The sequence below is a fragment of the Syngnathoides biaculeatus genome, chromosome 11, assembly GCF_019802595.1.
Source record: "Syngnathoides biaculeatus isolate LvHL_M chromosome 11, ASM1980259v1, whole genome shotgun sequence".
Lineage (NCBI taxonomy): Eukaryota > Metazoa > Chordata > Actinopteri > Syngnathiformes > Syngnathidae > Syngnathoides > Syngnathoides biaculeatus.
The window spans coordinates 15,052,109-15,074,711 of NC_084650.1; the positions used below are offsets into that span (position 1 = coordinate 15,052,109).

Consider the following 22,603-nt stretch of genomic DNA (forward strand, 5'->3'; position numbering starts at 1 on the left):
CCGGTAAGAGTCGGGGTACACACTGAACTGGTCACCAACCAATCGCAGTCTTCAACTAACCTACCCTGCATGTTCTTGGGATGTGGGAAGAAACTGGAGAAAATCCATATAGGCACACTGAAAACATGCAAACTCCGCACAGGTGGGGCCAGTATTTGAACGCTGGGGCTCAAAACTGTGAGGCATCTGTGCTCACCACCCGTGCCGCCAAATTTCATGTGCAACTGGGAAATTGGTGTCAGTTTCCGAGAATCCTCAAAATTAGCACAACACCTTGACACCAAGCTCAGTCCACATTAAACGGCACGAGGAAGAACAATCTTTACAATTCAGCATCATCCATTCATCAATGATCATTTCGATTGGCACACATTTGGAAGAATTGAAGTCCAGTCAATTCCTCAATTAATACCCATCCATCCATTTTCTTAGCCGCTTATCCTCACAAGGGTCGCGGGGAGTCCTGGAGCCTATCCCAGCTGTCAACAGGCAGGAGGCGGGGTACACCCTTGAACTGGTTGCCAGCCAATCGCAGGGCACATGGAGACAAACAGCCGTACTCAAAATCACACCTCGGGGCAATTTGGAGTGTCCAATTAATAGCGGAGAACGTATGCAAACTCCACACAGGCGGGTCCGGGATTGAACCCGGGACCTCAGAACTGTGAGGCCAACGCTTTACCAGCTGCCCCACCGTGCCGCCTCATAAATGAATATGGTGCTAGTTATTCGTTTTGAAACTTTCTAAACAACTGAATTAATTTTGATAGCCTTGTGTTCGGGACTCCGAAAACAAACATTTTCACATTGTGTGTTTTTTGACATGAATAAATAAACAACCAATATAAATAAATATATGACAATAAAACTGCCATTACAGCATCTATTAACCAGCCATGTCGTGCTCGGATACCCACCATTGGTACCACTAACGACGCCAACCGCCCGAGGACATCAAAAACAATTCACACGCGTCTCAATCAGCTAAATGGCCGCCATTATATCCCCGTTAACAGGACCCCCGCGAGCCACAGCCGCGCATCCTCGCCATACGCTCTCAGTCGAGCCACACCGCTGTGGATTAAAAAGGGACTGGGACCTATGGGCGGACATTTTATCACAGAATTTAGAGTCTGGGCTTATCTAGCTGGATGGAATGGAAGGTATTTTTATAAAGGTGCTAAGAAAACACAGCTAGGAATCTTACAGACACACGCACACACACACACACATCAGAAAGACATGAATAATAATGACATGTATGGTACCTTATTGCATTCCTGGGAGCCATGAAAAGAAAAAAAGAAGAGATGAGCGTTATCAAAACATTTCAAGTCAACACAAGCTCTGGCGGGAGTGTGAACAGAAAACTAAGCATTGGGAAATATGGAATTGGATGACTTATTAGACAAGAAAAATATTTTACACAGAAGTTCTTGAAATATAAAAGATCATAAAAGAGGATGAAGCCAACAGAAGAATGGGAGAGGGAAAAGTGAAAACTGAACCACACTGTTTGGATTGACGGCAATATTAAAATGAAAACGAGGTTTCAACTTTTGGTTTTGATTAAATATTAAATAATTTTTAAAAATGTAATTACAAAATAAGTAAAATATTACTAAAAATCCAATGCAGCAGTGAGGCCGGCATTAATACCAATGGAAGAAAATTTGAGTTTCAAACCCTCTCCCATGTGATTAGAGTGGATGAAAAATTGAGTATGAAGTCATAAAAATATTGGTTGATAAAAAAAATGGCCAAACAGATGACAATTTATATAGAAGAAAATTTTAAAATTATGTATATATATATATATATATATATATATATATATATATATTTTTTTTTTTTTTAAATCATTATTATTACAGTGGCAATTTATTAGTGGATTGCCAGTGAATAAAAAAAAAATGGGGGGCTAAATTAAATTGGAAAACAAGTTTTAGGGTCAGGGTTGCAATTTTGCATTTCATAATGCTGCAGGTTAGGCAGCAATGTCAGATTAGCGTCCACTCAGTTTCCCCCTCATCACCGTTTGGTTGCCATGGCGCTCTCCCTTCTCTCCATTTTTCCCCGCCCTCAAGTGCAGCGTGAGACGGAAGACAAGTAGCCATGAGAAAGTTGAGTGTAGACCTTTTTCCATGACCAAAAAAAAAAAAAAAAAAAACAAAAAACCTCACGATGCTCTAAATTTAGGAAAACAGGCGTGGCCTTGCAAGCCCTTTGCCGCATTCTTCCCTTTTATTTTTTGGAGTGATTCACGGCGTTCCAGAAGGGATCGGGTACACGCCAGGAATGTACGGAATGCTGTGAAATTGTGTAGCACAGGAAAGGCACTGTGCACAGACTGCACGCTGTGAGAGCACTTCACTCTTCCCGGGAAAGAGGAGAACAACAATTTCACCACACAGTACAGTACAGTGCAATGCAGATTACTGTCGACAAAGTAGCTCCAAAATTCAAATTTAGTATACAGTATATATTTAAAGACCCACTGAATAGGCCAGAAAAAAAAATCTTCATATGCACAAAACAAGGGTGTGAAATCATGAAAAATCACTGCAGTACTGTGAGCGCGATGTCCACTGAAGGCGCAGGAGACAGCCCCTCACCTGTCAATTAAATGCAGTTGTTTGTGCTCAAGTCTCTCTGGTCAGCTATAGAGCTCGTGCACCTACGTCACAAAATGTGACTTTTCTTTACCTCGCCATATTGCCGGTCAAGCTAAGCATTGCTCAATGGTAAGTTGGTTGGAGACGACACGGAAATAGATCTTGTAGCATGACGCCCAGCGTCCGATTCCGTCAGACATTTAGAAGGTGAAAATAAACGAAGGTACGTGGAAAAATTAGATAAACTCAGGATAGAGACCTGTATTTAATGCCGAAATCGATGTTTTCGCCGATAAGAAATTGGACTGTTAATTCGGTCACTAGTGACTAATAAGTACGAGTTTAGCCACTCGTTGCAAGCCACTTAACAGTGAAGCTGTCAAACTCACTGAGTCATAAACCGGATCACCGCAACAGAAAGACTACCCCAAATAAACAAAGATGCTAAGATGCATTTTTATGATTTAGGAGCATGGCTTGATTAACTGGACGATACAGTCCTAATAGAAACGGACCAAGCAAGTCCTACTAAGCAAATCACAATTACCGTAGATACGATTTTTCATTTGCTGGACAATGTCGTCTGAAGATTCACTCTCTCGTTACACATTTAGTCATATCAGTAAAAACAATGACTGGGGTTTCAGAAATTACACTGAATACTCGGTTCTCGAACGTCTCCATTCTCAAACAAATTGGTTTCCGAACGAAAATTTTGAGATTTTTTTTGCTGCCGTTTTCAAACAAAAATTTGTACTCGAATGCCTGTGACAAGACCCGGAAATAACATGACACGCGCGACCCAACCTGCTGATCCCCGACGCGCGTTGTTATTGTGTATAACACAGCCTCTATACGCAGACGTGGGGAAATATCGATTCGGTTTTCGAACAAATCGCTTCTCGAACCGCCTTCTGGAGGTTGTACTGTAGTAGGGAAATAGGTAGGGAGGCAGGTTGGCACTGTTTATTTCAGCTGTTTATTTTATTTTATATATATATATATATATATATATATATATATATATATATATGTGTGTGTGTGTGTGTGTGTGTTGTGGCACAACCATGAACATATTTTCATGTAAAAACTACAGGGAAAGCTGACAAAACAAGTTGTTAAAAGACACTTGAACAACACGGATCATCTAGCAAGGACGACCATGAGCAACACGGATCATCTAGCAAGGAGGACCACGAACAACAACAAACTACCAGGGTGAGCTGAGCTACTTCCCAAAAACCTCCAGAACAGCACAAACAACAACACAGCAGCAGCAGCAGCAGCAGCAGTGATCCAGCAGAGTGAAGGTTAAAAGCGGATAAAAACCAGCAGCCACCCACCCACACGCCCCTAAACTCACCGTGTGGTAGCCCCGGGCTATAGGCGGTTTCCCAGCAGGGTACGGATCCACCGTGTCAATGATGGTCTGCCGTTCCCCTTTCTGGTTGATCTTTCTGAAGCGACGGCGGGACTGGCGGTGAGAAGCTTGTCTCTGGAAGTACTCCTCATTCTCGTCCATATAGTCCACCTGGGAACCGTGCGGAGGAGGCCGTTAGAAGGGATGCCTGTGTGGGAACGGGGGATGTCTGTCACCCCCGCACCTCGCTGTCCACATCCCACCCCTCACAAACATGTTCCACATTTTCCCTCCTGCCCCGCTTGTTAAAGAAAAACGTGGAATGTTCAAATTCTTTTGGAGGCAGTCTTCAATCTTTTTTTTCCCATGAAAACTGGATCTTTGGCAATTCCATGGGTTTTTTTTTACGATCAAAGAATGCAGAACAAATCGTATATTTAAAAACAATGTATATCAGTTAAAAATGCTCCAAAGTGATAGTCTTCACACTTTTAATGTCAAAATGCCTTTACCGTTATAAAATGACATGACTTTGCAACGCCTTCTGAAGAGGCTACATAAAACTTTGGATATGTTGGATTTTTCTCTTATTGCTTCAATGCATTTTCCATGAAAACTAAAACAAATAGACTGCATGTCTTTACTGTTGTTAGGAACGTAGGGAAACAAGTGGGTTTAATGAGTAGTTTTGATACATTGTATCTGCAAAATTTAAAGGGTAGCATGGAAATTGCGCAAGTCTCAACATGGTTGCGATGAACCTGTTCATTCCTTTGCTTTAGAATTTCAAATCATCATTACTTCAAGCATGGCTGTTAAAGCATGGGAGACATTTACCCATATAGAACTAAAGTGGTATTTAAAAAACAAAAACATTAGAGCTTCTATTGACTGTTAAAGACAATTTAGTCTTCAATGGACAGACATGATATATTATTACATGTAATAAGACAAGGCAGGCTGTGGAGGCGAACAACTTAGTCCAGTCGTCAAAGATTAACGTGAAATATTTAGAGCAGAAATGTTAGCCAGTCATCGCTACCTGAATTGTCTTCTTTTCGGCTTTTTCTTTTGATTGCTTCACATTCCGACAGCGACAGATTACGCCACTGAAATCTCCCTCTTCCGCTGCCATGACAACCGTCTCTGGTTGCAAATCTCCACGCATGCAAATTGAGAGCGTTACCAACCCCCCCCTCCCCCCTTTGTTTTTTTGTGAGTACATTCCAAAGTTAGGGATCATCTCCTCCGGCAGAAATTTTACGTCTGGATAGAACGTATTGCAGAGTTTGCAGCGGCGAGCGTTATTTTGACAAGACGGGGTTGCGCTTGGTGTGAGGCTGTGCTGTGTTCAGATGATAGCTCAGTCAACACACATCCTGTGCAGCAATTACAGCATGTGAAAGGGAGATTAGCGGGATCTGCTGCAATCTGACGCGCTGCCGGCCAGCTGTTACTCCGCAGCATCGCACACAAGTGCTTGGAGATAGACAAGGCTCGACAGGCTACCAATAGACAAAAAGTAAGGCTGCGAACGTTGGTTTGAAAAAGTCACGCGAACTCTGTGGACGTTTATCGTCAATGATTGTAACATGAATCAAAAAATAAATGAATGTTCCACAAACCAAATGTAAATTTGTTTCTAAACACAATGTAATGTTCTGGTCTTATATAATTACAAAGAAATACAGAAAAACAATGGACATACATATTTGTGAGCATCAACCTTTCATCTTCAACCCAATATACATGTTTTGAAAACAACTACGAGCGCACATGTTTTGAAAAGATCAAAGACATTTAGCATCTCCAATGACCTAAATTTGCTATGATATGACCTATTTTTTTTTAAATAATTTATTCCGTCATGAACTTGACATACATTTTTTGTGAAGAATTATGCTTAACAAACCCTGCATACATTCAACAAGAAAAAAAAGGAAAATTTATAGTCTGAAACAACCCCAGCGTACAGCTTTGGAAAAGTCAAAGATCCGAAGATGTGGGTTTTTTTTTTGTAAACATCAAAGACAATTTAGGGTCTTCAAATAAACTAGGATACATTTTGTTGTCCAAAAAAAAAAAATTATGCTGCGCAAACCTGAAAAAAAAATTTGTTTTCACATGCGTTTATCCAAATAGACGTTTGTTGGCCGGATAATGGTTGCAATGAAATCTTTTGGTCTTTGGAGCATTTTTGGACTCTTTTGTTGGATATTTCCAATTTCTGACGATGGATACATTTTTTTTTAATTACATAATCTAACAATTGTACTTTTTTTTTTTTCAAAACAAATGTGTCCTTCTACAGAACTGAGTCACATATTTTACAGTAGGACTTGCGCAACCGCGAACAGCCGACGCATTTCAGCACGGATACTGTTAAACGTGCCTTGACCACAGTCGTTTCGGTCGGGAAGACTCACCACAATCATCTCCGAGGGCTCCAGGACGATGCACTCGCATCCACGTCTCAGGCTGCCTGCTGATCGCTTGCCGAAGCTGCCCAAAATAAAATAAAAAAATGAGATGATTAAAAAGTAATGTACAGACAAGAAAATTCCATTTCTTCCATTGTAGTAGGGCTGCACAATTATGGCCAAAATACTTATCACGATTATTTTTTGCAGTATTGGAATTACGATTAATCATTATGATTCATCTCAGGGAGAAGAAAACTGTCTCACTGGTTTAATAAATAATATGTAACAGTTTTCAGTGCAAGATGAATCTTTAAATAAGAATAAAAGTTAGCCTCCACCCAACAAAATAAAAATTGTACTTTAAGGGCTGAATGAATAAATATGCTATTACAAAATGCAATCTCAAATTTCACTCTAGAAGCAATGATTTTTCTTCTGAAAACCCCCGTCATCAATTTTGTAAATTGTCAAGGATGACTCCATCTCCGTTGTTCTGCTTGAGTATCGGTCAGTCGTGCACGGTCACAAACTACAAAGGACTCGACTGTGGCGATTTCCGTATTGAATATTCCGGATTCTATGCGCCTTATAATGCGGTGCGCCTTATATATGAAAAAAAGTTTAAAAATAGGCCATTCATTGAAGGTGCACCTTATAGTGCGGAAAATACTGTACTTATGTTTTGCACGTATGTGACATATTCCCAGATCTTGTATTGGTCGTTTTGAATCCTCTTTTCGATTTTTCATAGATTCATTATGGAATTTCTATATTAAGACACTCAAAGAGCAGCATTCAAGTTGGGCTCACCCCCACCCCAAACGGGACCAACTGGAAAAGTCCACTAGCATGACGTCACAATTTGCGCTCACAGCTCGTAATGCAGGAGCAAGTTGAGAGAATCATATTAAAAGAACCAAAATATCCCAAAGAAGAGCAGCAGCGGCAGCTGTGGAAATCGTAGGGCGGGTCTGATGAAGAAGGTCGTCTTTGTCGGGACACAAGGACATCCTTGTTTGTCGCTTTTAAGACTCTTCATTGAGTATGCGAGCAGAGTCATAAATTAGCTGATCTTCTCGTTGGATAAACTCTTGTGACTCAATTCCTGATGTACCCGTGTGACTCAAAAAACTGTTGCTTCCCAACCTTTATTGAACTAGTGCACATAATCTACTTGAGAAAAATCTTATAGCGGACCACAAACCAAAAATGCCATGAAAGAATATAGAGTATACTGAAATAATGCTTGTCTAGTCTCAATTTACTCACAAATATACACAAAGCTACTATTCTGTTTTACAAATACACATAAATTGTACCATCTGCAATCTTGTGGAAGACCAATTAATTGTTTTGTCGCCAGATGTCAGTGGTGTAGTCAGATAAAAAAAAATGTATATTATTTTTAGCAAATAATTACTCGAAACAAATACCATAATTTCCGGCCTATAACCCACAATTTTTTTTTTTTTTTTACATGCTTTCAACCCTGCGGCTTATGTGCTGACGCGGCTAATTTGTGCATTTTTTTCTAACGGCCGCAAGGGGGGCACTCGAGCGGAAAAGGTAAGAGTGAGATCAGTGAAGCTAAGGTATTAAAACTTTGAAAACGCTTTCTGTGTACCGTCATTCTTTGTAAATATCTTGTGTTTCAATGTGGGTTTCAATGCGGGCACTTGCAGCTTTTACAGGGGTGCATCTTATGCATGTACCAAATGGTATTTCCTTTACAAATGTACTGGGTGAGGTTTATAATCCGGTGCGCTTTGTAGGCCAGAAATTACGGTAAGTGAAACTGGGTAATCTTGGCACAGTGGGCAAAATCACTAATATAGTACATTGTCTGTGTCGCTATTTAGAATTTAGTTAATCAAAAAGTACTATGAAAATGTGATCAAATGCAGGTATCATTTGGGGTAAGTTTCCTCGAATTTAACAGTTCACTGCTTGGGATTGGACTGCCAAGGACATTACACACTAGTATTGGAATCAGAAAGACAGTAAAAGCTACCTGGTCTAATACATATTTTGTTAGTTGACAAGCATGCACCTTATTTTTCGTAAACTAGACTAAAGGTACTGGGAATCCTAAGTTTAGAACAGTTTGCACCTGTCATTCTTAGATCGGTTTTAGAATATTAACATTTAGCATTTTAGCATTACTGTACTCATTTGAAATACCGCCTGAATACAGTGTGCTGTTCGGTGATTCAGAGTGCCAGAACGCACACACGCTATTCTTGACTGAGGGGAAAGAGCAGCTGCAGCGTCAGGCGGGAGGAGATGTTTACAGGCAGAACTGACACACTCAATATGGCGGACAGAGTGACGCATCCCTGCCAACGGATAAGACACTCCTTCATAAAATTGAGAGGGTACTCGACTCTCAGGGCACGGGGAGGGCGTCGGATTGAATTTCCAAAAAGTATCTTTTAGCAATCAACATAAGTGGCTACCTTTCCCTCGACTCAAGTTATTATTTTGCTGTATCCTGGCTTGCCAGTTGCTAGCGTGTTAGCATTTTGTCAACTGTCATTCTAAGTACTGAATATGGGACAAGATTTGAAGCCTAATTAGTCTGTCTTAGTGTTGTTGGCATTCTAATTAATATTTTGCTATGGGTTGGCTTACCTACATTAAGATATTAGTCTTTCAGCAATTCCCAATGACAGCGCTTGAATATAGGATAAGATCCAAAACGCTTATCAATAAATCGTTGGACTTCTATGTGAGCATTCTATCAGTTTTAATTTTAAGTAAATACAAGGCAAGATTAGAATTTAACATAATCTGCCTCAGCGTTTTTTGCACTCTGCTATCTTGCTTTGTGTTAGCATACCAACAACTAGCATGTAAACTTTTTATCAGTACAGCATCGTCTTATCAGCATTGACACAATTTCTCACTTTTCCAAAGCTGCGCTAGGCTTAAATGATGCAAATAATCCTGTCAACGATTCCAGTTGTGTTTATTTGTGGTGCGAGAGCAGATAAGAGGATGACAGCAATGAGAAAGGTGCCGGATACCGGTGCAGAGCGTAACTCTGAGAAGAGCGCACAACTCTGCAAGAAGATTAAATCGCAATTGTCGTGCATCACCAAGCTGACATACGGATGCAAAGATCAGCTAAACCAACAACATTTTGTGCGTTGCGCAGTGGGAATCTAACAGTATAGATGAAAGTGGGTGTCGAGAAAAAAAGAAAACGTCAACGCATTGGGAGTGGGTTTTTCTTTTTTTTTGTGACAATGAGCTTGGTCATTTTTGCCTGTTCTTTGCATCAACATTCAAAGAATGACTGGAAACTCTTCAAAGTAAGTGATTCCATAGCAGATGGCCTGAATACTGAACACAACATTTCTGGACAATGGAGTTAGCACCTTGTTTTCGTAGAGTGAGCAGCTAGTTCTCAAACAGCCTGCAGACTCTAAATTGCCCTTTGGTGTGATTGTGAGTGTGACTGTTGTCTGTCTCTATGTGCCTTGCGATTGGCTGTCAACCAGTTTAGGGTGCACCCCGCCTTCTATCCATGACCCTTGTGAGGATAAGTGGATGGATATAGTTTACGTGACTGGGACCCCTTGGCGGCCTTGTACCGCGCACCAGCCTCCTGTTACACAACACGCTTGCGGTGTCAGGAATGTCATAGAGCATACATCAGCCGTCTTTTCGGTCCGTGAGCCTGACGGCCCGCCGCCAAAGCCTCAAATCCATTCTGCTGTCAGCGACTCGGCCGGTGCAGCGCCTAATCCCGGCTGGAAGGGGGCGGACGGAAAGGGAGGGAAGCGAGGATGGGCGGAGATCTCAGTAAAGCTGTTTAGCGGTGCGGGGAAGAGGGTACACCATCTTTTTTAACCCAACCAGGCCTTTAAGAATGACAAAGGCTGGTTATGCAAGAGGAGGAGAACGAAAACCTGGATTTGATGCCACCTCGGGGTGGCAGCTGACCACCCAAACACCTCTCTCTCACCTCTGTAAACACAATTCCTCCAACCACGTGGTTGCACATAGCTCACGGTCTGTACCTTCCAGAATAGATGCTGATACCCCACTGGCGAGAATTTACAATGGATGTGTGACTACTTTTAGCTCCCCGAAATAGGCCAGTGACTAAGATGACTAAGCTGCATTTGCTTTTTGCTCTTATGCTGTACCCAACACAAACCGAACCACCGCTTCTCTCATACTGTTATAGATCACTACATGTTTTCGTGATGATAAAAAAAATATATATATTTATATTGCACTTTCCTTAAAAGAAGAAAAACTACTCAGGTAACACATTCCTATAAAGAAGACTAACTGACAATGTACCTCCCTAAAATGAAGACAAACTTGATGCTGCACAGTCCTAAATAGAAGGAAAATAAAGTACTCATTTTCACATCCTAACAAGACAGACGATTGATATTGCATGTTTCTAAAAATACTTGAACTGTTATATATTATTTTTACTGTAATGTATACATTATTTGACATTAAATGTGCAAAGATACAAGCTACATATTTTGTTGTCATGTTAAACACACTACTTCATTTTAGTATTATAAAATCTTTTTAAAAAGAAGACAGAAGAAGAGATTGGAAACTTTTCTAGCCTGCATCAGTCATCTGCCGCTGCGCCTTGCATCTCCCCGCAGCAAGGACGCGGGTCTTTTGACGTTTGGCTTCAAAAACGCGCTCGATTCCAGATCCAAAATAGCTCCCACTGCGCGTTCCGTTGTCTTTGAAGAATTTACCTGCTCCTGGGCTTACATTTTAACATTCCCCAACCAAAACAAGGCACCCCCCCCCCCCCCCACAGCACGGGAGTCTAACTGACGTTTACCCACCCGCCACCACGCTGTTGCCGGAGTGACGTCGCCACTGTATAAGATTAGACGATCCTCCTTACTCCTCCTGCGGATATATCCCGCAAGGTTAGTCCCTCAGTAAAGTCCCGCAGGCATGTTTCAGGTTCTGGAGAATGCGGAGTATATCCCGCCGTGTACAACCCGTCACCACTACAGTGAGAATGAGTGTGTGTGGCTAGTGGATCAGCTTCTGTCCAATGGCTCAGCCCCCTTTACGGCGCACCCCCCCCCCTTCCTCCCGCCCCCCAGTAATGCGCTACGCAGCCGGCATTCCATTGTAGAACTCACTTCCTGCTACGAGGGAGTCAAGAGGGTGGAGTGTGTAATTTGTGAAAGGGGGGGAAGGGAGGGCGGGAGTAGGAATTCTCCCACAATTCTGCAAAAAGTTACTCATCAATGTAAGAACAGTAAATCAACCGGAGCGATGATGCTTTGCGAACAAACTGCCTTTCCCAACCTTTTGAACCTACCACCCCGTTAAACCCACCGAGTTCGCATTTCAGAGCACCCACAAAACCAACCAATTTAAACATAGCCTGTTTAAATCCAAGCCATCCTATGTTTAATTGTGCTAACATGATCAAAATGTGACATCACACAGACTGCCGCACTCTGATTTTTCATGATGAAAAAAGTTATATGTTTTTGTTTCAGATCCAAATAACCCGAAATAATGGTAAACCTAAATTCAGATGGGAAACTGTATCATAAAGTTCTCCTGGAAGTACCAAAAAACTGTTGTTGTACCACAAGTGCTGACGGAAAGAGTTAGCGGTAGGAGCTATTCTCCGCAGTGACACCGCGTTTCCTAAGCAAAATGTTTAAAATCTAGCCAACTACAGACAACTTTGCAATTAAAATTTGGCAGACTATATATGATAAATGAGAAAAAAATTATACAATATCAGATACCAGTATGCCAGCGCCTGCGAGGACGCCGTGACTCTGTGAGCATTGAAAATCATGTTATTATACATAAAGTTGTAACATTAGACAGTACATTATCTTACTGGAATAAAAGTACACCTTTATCACAGCCTCTTGGTACCTGTTCTACAGCTATATGATGTGACAAAAATGTCATTTTCCTTGACACTAAGTATAATACACTAACATCCCAGTATAGTTGATGCACCCTTCAACCGGCCCCCCTCGAAACAACACTAAGTCAATATAATGCCTGTTTCGAGTCAGAATATCAAGTTGAACCATGTCAACATGACCAAAACGTGACTAATGCACATGCACTGATGTACCCTGTCAAAACAATGTTTGTTGCAAGTTTTTGCTATCAAAATATGTCAACATGACATGGCAAAACGTGAAAAAAAAAAATAATTCCAGCATCAAACAAACTAATTTCGACATTACTGAAACATTAATCACGGCATTCCAGCACAATTGCTGCCACCCTCGTATGCCGACACTGTCTGCTTACGCTTTAAAAGTAAATTTATTATAATAAGAAAAAGATTCCTGGCTGATGAGAGAAGAAAGATGAAAAATGAAAAGTGTGTTCCGGAGTTTGCTACGCAGTGACTGACAAGAAATGCTGTGAAATCTGTGAACCTTCCCCCGCAGGTCATGGCTCAACATTCCTTGTCTTTGCCTTGCCTAGACAGGAAGTGATGTATTTTCTATGAATTAAAAGACCAGACCAGTGACGCTCAGCTGATAGTGAGTACAAAAGCCAATAAATGTGGGAAGTGAAACCAGTACGAGTGGAATGTTATTTCATTACTGCTACTTCTTTTTTCGACTTCTCATAAAAGTTTGAGTGCGGGAGGTGGCGTTCCACCTTCGATCGTCAAAGCGTTTAAATAATGTACATTTTATGTGTTGGGGAAAATTTGATGCAGGCGCAATCCAACGTAACTAAAAGTAAACAAAACAAACGTGGCTATCTTGGATTTGTACTGGTTTCCAAATATAACTAAGCTTCCGTTTAAGTTCTGAGAGGATTCCCATGTTAAAAAAAAAAATGCACAAGGAAAAAGAAAAAATTACAACTTGCAGAGAAATTTAAATTGCAGTGGCAAAAGCCATTGAGAAACTTGAAAGCTGCGCTTTCCTAAACATAGTAGGACACAAACTACAGATTTGGCACTTTCACAAAAACATGTCCAACTATTGATTTGGTGCTTTTCTGAAAAGATGACAAACTATCGGTGTTGCATTTTCCTTAACCCATTTGAGGGGCAGTGTCCCATTTTTGGGACATGATGATTTTCACGCATTATAAATATAAAAATGATAAATGTAAATATTTAAGTGTGATTCTGATTCTGATTTTTGGGACGATCTACTAAGAAAACCAGAGTACCCTCTCGCGGGCAGCGTCCCATTTTTGGGACGAGGTTATAAATTAGTAAAGTTGTCATATAACTTAACCATAAACGAAAAAGAAGTGTTATTTCTTTGATTGTGGCCTGTTAGGAGACCTTTATCTATATCAGGCAAAAAATTGCCACCCTGCCCGTGAATGGGTTAAAAAAATTAACGATGTTGCACATTACTAAAAATGATCAATAAATGCTAAACAAGAAGAAATATTGTACTTTCCTATGCTGTACTTTCCAATACATAAAATAAGATGTTGGATTTTCAGAAAAAAACGGCAAACTACTGAGGTCGCACTTATCTAAAAATCAAAACTACTGATTTCGAACTTTCCTGAAAAGAACAAAAACTATTGAGGTTGCATTTTAATAAAAAATAAGAACACTATTATCAGGCACATTCATTAAAAAAAAAAAAAAAAAAGACAAACTGATAGTCTTGCACTCTTAAAAAGAAGACACACTGCTGGAGTTTCACTTTTCCTAATCACCACCACCAAGCCGTGATTTTTGGCGCACAGTATCGGAGTCTAAATAAGCCTCGACAAAACTTATGTGGTAAATGAATTCATTCATATTTGAAATGTGACAATCTCCAATCTGTTAGCGCGTTGTATGTGTGTCTCCCTTTTGTCGGGCTTGGCTTATCTGGGCTACATTTGATGTCGCGCTGGCCTCTGGGATAAACAGACTTTTTCCACTTAAAGAGTCGCTCGTTGTCACTCGGCTCTGCAGACAAGCACAGGCAGAAGGCGAACGAGGAAACCCATCGCGCCGTTAAAAGCTCAACGAAGACATCTCGCTGGACTGCTTTGACTCCGTTTCTCGTGTCAAAAAAAAAAAAAAAATCCTTTTCGCTCAGAGCTCTCATCTAGTTCCTAGTCGAGACAGTGGGCACTTATCCCAGAGTTTTCAGATGTGGAGGACTTCAGTTTAGTTACCAACTTTAAGACTTGGCACTTGCATGGCTAAAACTTCAAAGACACGACTTCCACGTCTTTCCAGAGTTATCATTAAATTCACTTGATTTTGAGTATTATTTTGTGCAATTGACAAGAAAATAGCTGCATTCAGATTCACGGTTAAAGGGAATGGAAGGACAGCAATGCACCTTTTTTCTAATATTATACAGTTTTTATGCTGAATACGAATCTTAAATCCGTTATGAAGGAAACATTTTCATTTTCCAATTATTTGCAACAAATGATCGCACGTTGCTGGGTCCGCCGGAAAAGGATGGAAACGTGGCGGACAAAAACAATCAGGGGCGTGACGTGGGACGTTGTTGCAACAACATGGATCCCGTAGGAATACACTGTAAGAACGCCGATGAATTGTCCGATAATTCGAGCGATGAACAATATTCTGAAGGGTCCCGCGAAGATGGTGAAGAATAAGGGCTTTATGAAAGTTATCAATTTGAGCCAGTTAAGACAGCACACGCGTTCGAATTCAGACGAAGTAGCTGGCGATGAAGAAGCCGACACAGCAGTCAGACCCATCGTGGAGGATATGCCTCGTGTTGGAAATATCGACTGGTAAGTGTTTGCGAAGTTCTTTTTTTGGTCTAGTTTGTCATAAATTGATAAATAGTAAAAGCTTCGATATTCTGAATTTATATACGAAGTTTTATTTTGAAATTATGCAAACTCCGTGTATCTAGCGATTTGGTACGCGACATCCGCGGCAACGACTTTGCGTGTAAAATGTTTATTTAACCAAAACACACAGAAGCCGATAACGTAGTCTAAGTTGGTCTATTTTCACAAATAAGTAATAATGTGATGCAGCTTTCTTTCAGCTTGTCCCGTTAGGGATCGCCACAGCGTGTCATCTCAGGTGATCGCTTATATTTGTTTGGCACAGTTTTAATATTAATAAAATAAAAATAATAAATAATTTTTACAGCTTTGTTTTAGCTTACAATTACTGAGGGATTCTGGAAACGAATGGGTTTTTCCTTCAGCGCAAATACAAAAGACTCCCATCTTATCGTCGTTCTGAAACAGCCCATCCCAGAATTTGTGACGTTAGCGGTCCGCCCACGAAATGAGTCGTTTTGCAGGCAAGAGAATCTAGGTCAAAGTTGACGAAATTTAAGTAATACACACTTATATTTTTTGGTAAAAACGTTGAACAGAATATGCATTTTATGGAACAGTTGAACATATATTTTCGTCTAGATAAGGTAATTTGCGTTACAAATTACACATTCCATACACTTTAAAAAAAGGGGGGGGCTTTTTGCAGATATTATTCACTTAAACCCCTTTCCAGAACATTCCACCTCTTACCAAAGTTATTATTAGCAGTAAAATAGTTGCACACATTTGATTCTGTCAGCACCTGAAAATCCTCCACCTGCTGCTTACGTGCACACAACCTATTCAAATGTTTTTTGGGGTATTTTTTTTTTTTTTTTTTTTTTTTAACTCTTTCAAATCCTCCCCGCATTCCTGTGGATCTTGAGAATGACCGGCAAGCGACTCCTGCACTCTCACGACACTGCGACCCGGCCGACCGAGTGCTCTTTTGGGTGTTATGCAATCCAGAAAAACGATCGCCCACGTCGGTCGGTTGACACAACAAAAGCAGCTTTTTTTCCCCCCAAATGCTGCTACGGGGCTAATCGGAGAAGACAACCACGGAAGAAAACAAAATGGTGGATGGCCTACCTGCTTCTGGGCAGAAACATGGACTCCTTGATGAAGACTGAGCCCGACAAAAGGATGTACCAGCAGCTTCCGATGTCGTCAGGGCTGGAAAACGATAAACAATGAAGACGATTAGTGAAAATTCCAGCAGTAATCATATATATATATATATATATATATATATATATAAAAACGTTCACTTAGGTCAACCTCGACTGACAAGGAGTTAGGCAAAGGAGAAATGACACAAAGCCAAGGCCACATTTTTAGGGACAAAACATAAAAAAAATAAAAGCAAATCAGATAATATAAAATATGAAAAAATGTTGGAAAATGCCCATTTGAGATGACAAATACACAAGAAAAATCAATTGAATTAAACATACACAATTATTTTGAAAAAAAAAAAAAAAAAAAAAAAAAAAAAAAAAAAAAATCGGAAAATAAGCAAATACAAATTGTAAAAATATCAGCAAATATAAGAAAAAACATACAAAAATATTCAACAAAAAATATTACACTCACATTGGTTATCAAATCCCCTTCGTAATTCAGTTTGTCAACAATTTTTTGGGAAAGAATATTGGTCAAAATATCTAAAACTGTTACGAGTCAAAGTAGCAGAATGATACGGTTCTTGTATTCAGTGTTTTTTTTTTTTTTTTTGCATGGGATCAATTAGTGGGATTTTTTTTTTTTTTTTTGCAATATAGGGCTGCAATTATCGGTCCAATGCGTCCCTAAAATATCCCAAAAAATAGTACAAGACGTAGTTCCAAATACACTGCAAATGTGTCAGGGAGTGCAGACGGGCGAACTGCAAATGAACCGCTGCGCGTCGCCATCCGCCCACATCCATTACAGCGCCCGAGGAAATGAAGCACAGACAGGAGTAAACTCGCTGTGACCCGCCGCCATGGCGACGACGACGACGCTGTTGGCTGGCGCAGCCTTTTGCAGATAATTGCTAGACAAATCCCCGCTATTCAGGGAAGAACATTTTGACAAGTTCATTTCAAGACTTGTCCACTTCAAAAGCGGCTCCTGCGGTGAACAGCTACATTATTATTAGGGGGAGTCCGATAAATGGAGCTGATCTTTAAAATACTTCTTGGAAATAAATCTTTGGCACTTTTACAGAGCCTCAATGGATCGACTATGACTCAGAATAATAGGAAACTTCAAGGAACTCAGTAGAAGAGAAATGAGATTTACAATAAGTGGGGAAACTTTTTAGGACCAAAAGGTATAATGTATTTAAGAATATAAATAATTCAAAAAGAAAAATGCTAGGGGAAAATATACATACATACATATAAAACAGCAATTACACAAATATTGGAATTTTTAAAAAATGAAAAAAATATTTGAAGTACGGCAAAAAAAAAAAAAAAAAATCTTCAAAAATAGTGTACAGTTTGGGAATAAATTCCTGAAAAATATAAAAACGTTAATGAAAGAAATATTAGGGGAAAGACAAAAAACATAAGGAGAGAATACAAACATAAAAAGATAGAAAACAAACATACAGTATATGGAAAGAACACAAGCACAGAAAAGAAATACTGGGAAAAATGCAGCAAAACTTTGGTAAAAATTATTCACAATACATACAATATATAAATAAAACCTCACTCTCTCTCTGTGTGAGTGTGTGTGTGTGGTGTGTGTATATATATATATATATATATATATATATATATATATATATATCAGATGAACGCACACATATGTTTGGCAAAATTTTTTACGCCGGATGCCCTTCCTGACGCAACCCCAGTGGGATACGAACCCACAACCCCTGGTTTACCAAACCAGTGCTCTAACCACTGAGCTACAGGGGCTCTTTTATATATATATATTATAACAAAAAAAAAGAATAATTACTCAAACATTTGGAAACAATACAAAATATCAAGAAAATACAAAAAAATACATGGAAATACACATGTGAAAAAATATTGGGAAAAACAAATACTGGGCGAAATATTTAATATTTCCATATTAACATCTTTTTTCTTAGGTAACAATGTCATAACTTGCAGATGGCAAAAGGTTTTACATTAAGCTAAAATCACCCAAATGTTTTTTATTACAGAAATACAGAAGGTTTTCTAATTCCAATTTATCGAGATGCACCTCTCATAACGTTTTTGTGAGTTGTTGTAAAAAAAAAAAAAAAAAAATGCACGAAACCACTTCCTGCACTTAATTTTGGCTTGCTGTCCAGATGCTTTGTGTCATCTTTGAATGGTAATTTCGATCTAATAGAGCCCCTTGCACTGAGGGGAGAAAACTGAGAAAAAGTTCTGTTTTGGCTGAAGCATTTTGCTGATGAGTGGATCTTTTATACAAGCATTTGAGCATTAAATATATTAAAATACTGTGATGTATGAACTGGGAAAAAAATGAGGCTACATATTTTCTCCATATTGAAAAGGGTATTTTTGTGGCCCCCGGGTGGAGCTTATAAAATATTGTCAGGCAGGAAAATAAAAAAATAAATACATAAAGCAAGAAGCATGAAGAAATGTTGAAGTATGTTTGTATTTGGTTTGGACTGACGGGATGGTGAGAAGTTTGACAAGCACGTTCTGGCAGCCGACACGAACCAAAACCTAAAAATATCCATCCATCCATTTTCCGTACCACTTATCCTCATAAGAAAAAAGAAATTGCCATGAAAGGCACACAGGGGAGTCTTGGGGTGGCAGACTAACGGAGTGTTCGACGGCGTCAACAAAAAGGAAAGTCTATCGAGGAATGTTTGTTTGGGAAGCTTTTTGAATGCACTGCAGCTACTTTTTCCTATTCTGTTAGTTTTCTTTTATTTTTGGGAGGGGGAGAAAGTGGGACAGCAATAGTTTGACTTTTATATAAAGAAACTGAAAATTTGGAGAGAGAGAGAGAGAGAGACAGACATACGGATAGATAGACACTCACATTTGAAAAATGTACAGTTGTGGTCAGTCATGCCCGCAGATATAAAGTTATGGATGTGGTCCACCAGTCATGCCCGCAGATATACAGTTGAAGGTGTGTGTTCTGTTTGTAATTACGAGTGTACCCCTTTCAGAGCGGAGGAGGGGGGTGGTGTCAGGTAAACTAGGAAGTGGAACTAGGCTGAGCAGCAGCTCGTTGTTATCGGCCGTGTGCTTCCGTGTTTTAAAAAAAAAAAAAAAAAAAAAAAAAAAAGACGTCAGGCTGTAATTCACTGTGCCGGATCGGTTTTCATGTGCGCTGAGAGTGTGCGACAGGTGCGCAATTGCGCACCTTAGAGGGAACATTGGTCAAGACACCACAAAATAAGCCACGTCTTTCAATATCTATGTATTTCTACCTGCAACAAATTTTACGCGCGTGATTTTTCATGCTCGACTGTGCAGATTAGCGAGGGCATACGCACCTGTCAAATCACAAGTGACTGACATATACACACACAAACTATTACAACCCTTGATCTATTGTTTTTATTTTTGGCATTTTTCAAAGCCTTTGAAGGGCAAAGTCGAGGGTTAAGTGTCATTTTTAAGCCTGACTAAGGTAAGAATAAAAATGATGATGATCATCATAACCCTAACCATCCACAGTCATTCAAACGATTGAATTCACATACTCAAAAGTAGAAGGTTTAAGCAGGTTGTATTAATGTGTCTTGGTGCTGCTCCATTTCTGCAACAAGCTACAATTGCAAAAAAGAAAAAACAAAGAAGCAACACAAGCAATAGCAGCCAGCTAGTGTACTTGCGAATGGTAACAGAAAAGGTTAAAAAGGCTGATCAGAAGATTGCAACCGAAAGTGAAATGTGTCAGGTCAGCCTCATATCTGCGACAGCACTGTAATCTTTGGACTGTAAATCCTGCAGAGTTAAGGCTTTTTCACAGAATAGGCACTTTTTCATAAACTTCGGATTGTGCGAGTATGGCTCTGTGTGTGTGTTTGTGTGCGTGTGTGTGTGTAAAAGTGAACACTTCAACAATTATTCTTCTGTCCCTCAAAGATACGGATACCACGATGGTAATCTGAGGTAGTGAAATCGGTCAAATGTGTAGGTACTTCCATGTTATGTGATCATATGTGGAACTAATTAAAAAAAAAAAAAAAAAAAAAAAAGATATTTATACTACCTAAATAAAAATGAGACTGGGTTATCTCCGCAGAGGAACAACCCGAGTGAGACGATTTGAAGTTCCACATCACTATGATGTCAAATATGTCTCAAAAAGGATGTGAAGGCCATACGTTCGACATTTTTATAGGTTTTGTTTGTGTGTGACGTCCCCACAGAATGCAGGCTTTAAGAGTAAAGTAAAAAAAAAAAAAAAAATCACAAAAATTAACTAATTCGAAAAAAACTAGGGAAGTATCTGTATAAGTAAAATGGAAAATGATGAAAATCAAACTGTGAAGTTGTAATCAAGATGTAAATTAAATAAATAAAATATAAATTAAAATAAACCTAACTTTTGGAGAATAATTTTAAAAACGTTTAAGGGGTGCTTTGGCCTGGAGCTTGCAAATAAAAGAAGCACAAAAGTGAAAGTCGGCTTCAGGGTTGTTGGTGATAGTCAGCCAGACTGAGTAACCAGATTTAAATTCATGCGTTAAAAAAAATAAATAAATCACATCCGGCTGCAAATAGGTTGTGATTCAAGGAGCAGTGTTGCAAAATAATGTAAAGGCGAATGCTTACACACCTCCAGAAGAGGTGTCATATTCGCAGCATCCTCTGAAACATCACATTATCGTAGTTAGCTCAATTTGTACTTACTAGTAAAGAACTTCGTTGGCTTCGTGCCTCTCATAGCGCACCGTCTCGCACATGATCCTGCGGGGGAAAAAAGATATCGAAATGACTTATTTGAGTTTTCTCCAGCAAATGACGTAGCTGCCTCCGATTTATGTCGGGCCACCGCTGGCTTTATGGCTTTGACATCATTAAACTCTTACTAACTGAACAGTGTTCCACTTGATATAAAAAATAATAATTGGAAAAAAACAGAAAATTCCTGTGGTATAGCAAAGGTGTTTGATGAAAAAGTTAAAACTTAGTGTAAATTAGTCACAAAAAAAAATCACCGTGACATGACTTTTTATTCTTCTTTTCACCCCAAAACAAAGCAAAATCACATGGCTCAGACATACTAAGGAGAAAATTTTTACATTTTCCAATTTCCCACTTCGGTTTTTCAATATTCCACATTTTCCAAGACAAAATTTGTAATTTTTATACGGATTCCCCGCAATCCTTCCACATTTCTCAACCAATTCAAACCATCCTAACTTTAAAATGTTCAACCCATTCACGACATTTGCTTTCCATTCTTGGGTTAATTAATAGCTTCTGTATGTGAGCATAAGTACTGTTCCCATGTTAGCATTTTTACAATTGACATTGTTAACACACTTATCTATATCGATTTCACATCTTGCATGTCTCATAAGGAATAGTTCCTATAAACAGAAATGTCTCTTGTTCTTTGTTGTAGCGATGCTGTTGTTCCTTGTTCTGAATGGCGTGCCAGTGCAGCACTGACTGGAGTTGAAAAATTCTTTGTGTGTTTTTACACACTTGGCCATTAAAGTTGATTCTGATTCTGATCTTCATATAGTACATAAATACAGGGTAAACTGTAAAATCCTCATCAACAGCACTTGATTTGTCAATTCCTAAAGTCAACTGTTAAATGAGTACTAGGGCTGGACACAATATAACTCAAGAATTGTTTAAATTTAAAAACATTAAAAAATGACAAATAAATAAATACCACCCCAAAAAAACAACTCAGATTTCTACAGAACTGCATTCTCTATTTATGAGCATTTTTTTTTTTTTTTTAAATATCACATTACAACTATTGTTCCACAGGTTGATGAATTCCAGTATTTAGTCTTCGAAAGGCTTTCCCCCAGCCAGATTCATGTCCCAAGAATGTCATTCACATCAGGCTTCCCTCCTGTTTATACTTCACAAAGGACTCTGTAACGTCACAAATTGTGCTACAAAGTACGGTAGCTCATCACAATATGGCTGAGGGGCGCACGCAAACAAAAACAAGTCTGTGTGGGGGGAAAGAAAAGAAAAAAAACAAAAAAAGATTTCAGATAATCCATTGGTTAGTTTGACGTCTGACTGGAAAGCGAGTGTTGGGAAGGGGTCAGTCACTACGTGGAATGTTCTACCTCACGGGTCACGTACTTTACATTGTTCCCTCAACGGGATAATCCACATGTATGCACACACACGAGGCACGCTGGGAGGGGGCCACTGGCTTCCGGGAAAGTCACGTTTATTTCCCACGCACATTTGCTGCAGTCTGTAAATTGGTTAGTTAAGAAAACACTAGTAATGGTAACA

General features: G+C 39.5%; 1 protein-coding gene across 8 annotated transcripts in view; it reads right to left on the minus strand.

Moving 5' to 3' along the window:
• The window catches only part of rapgef2b (Rap guanine nucleotide exchange factor 2b), a 108,394-nt gene that overhangs the window by 51,864 nt on the left and 33,927 nt on the right, over positions 1-22,603 (minus strand). For 7 of the 8 annotated variants that reach the window (XM_061835993.1, XM_061835991.1, XM_061835989.1 and 4 more), the window contains exons 3-6: positions 21,017-21,073; positions 16,266-16,349; positions 6,402-6,477; positions 3,979-4,146 (exon numbers count right to left, since the gene is read on the minus strand). In XM_061835993.1, the coding sequence (XP_061691977.1) occupies positions 3,979-4,146; positions 6,402-6,477; positions 16,266-16,349; positions 21,017-21,073 (385 nt within the window). Of the gene's footprint in view, positions 1-3,978; positions 4,147-6,401; positions 6,478-11,230; positions 11,296-16,265; positions 16,350-21,016; positions 21,074-22,603 lie in introns of those variants that run through there. The other variant, XM_061835994.1, reaches the window with a different exon arrangement.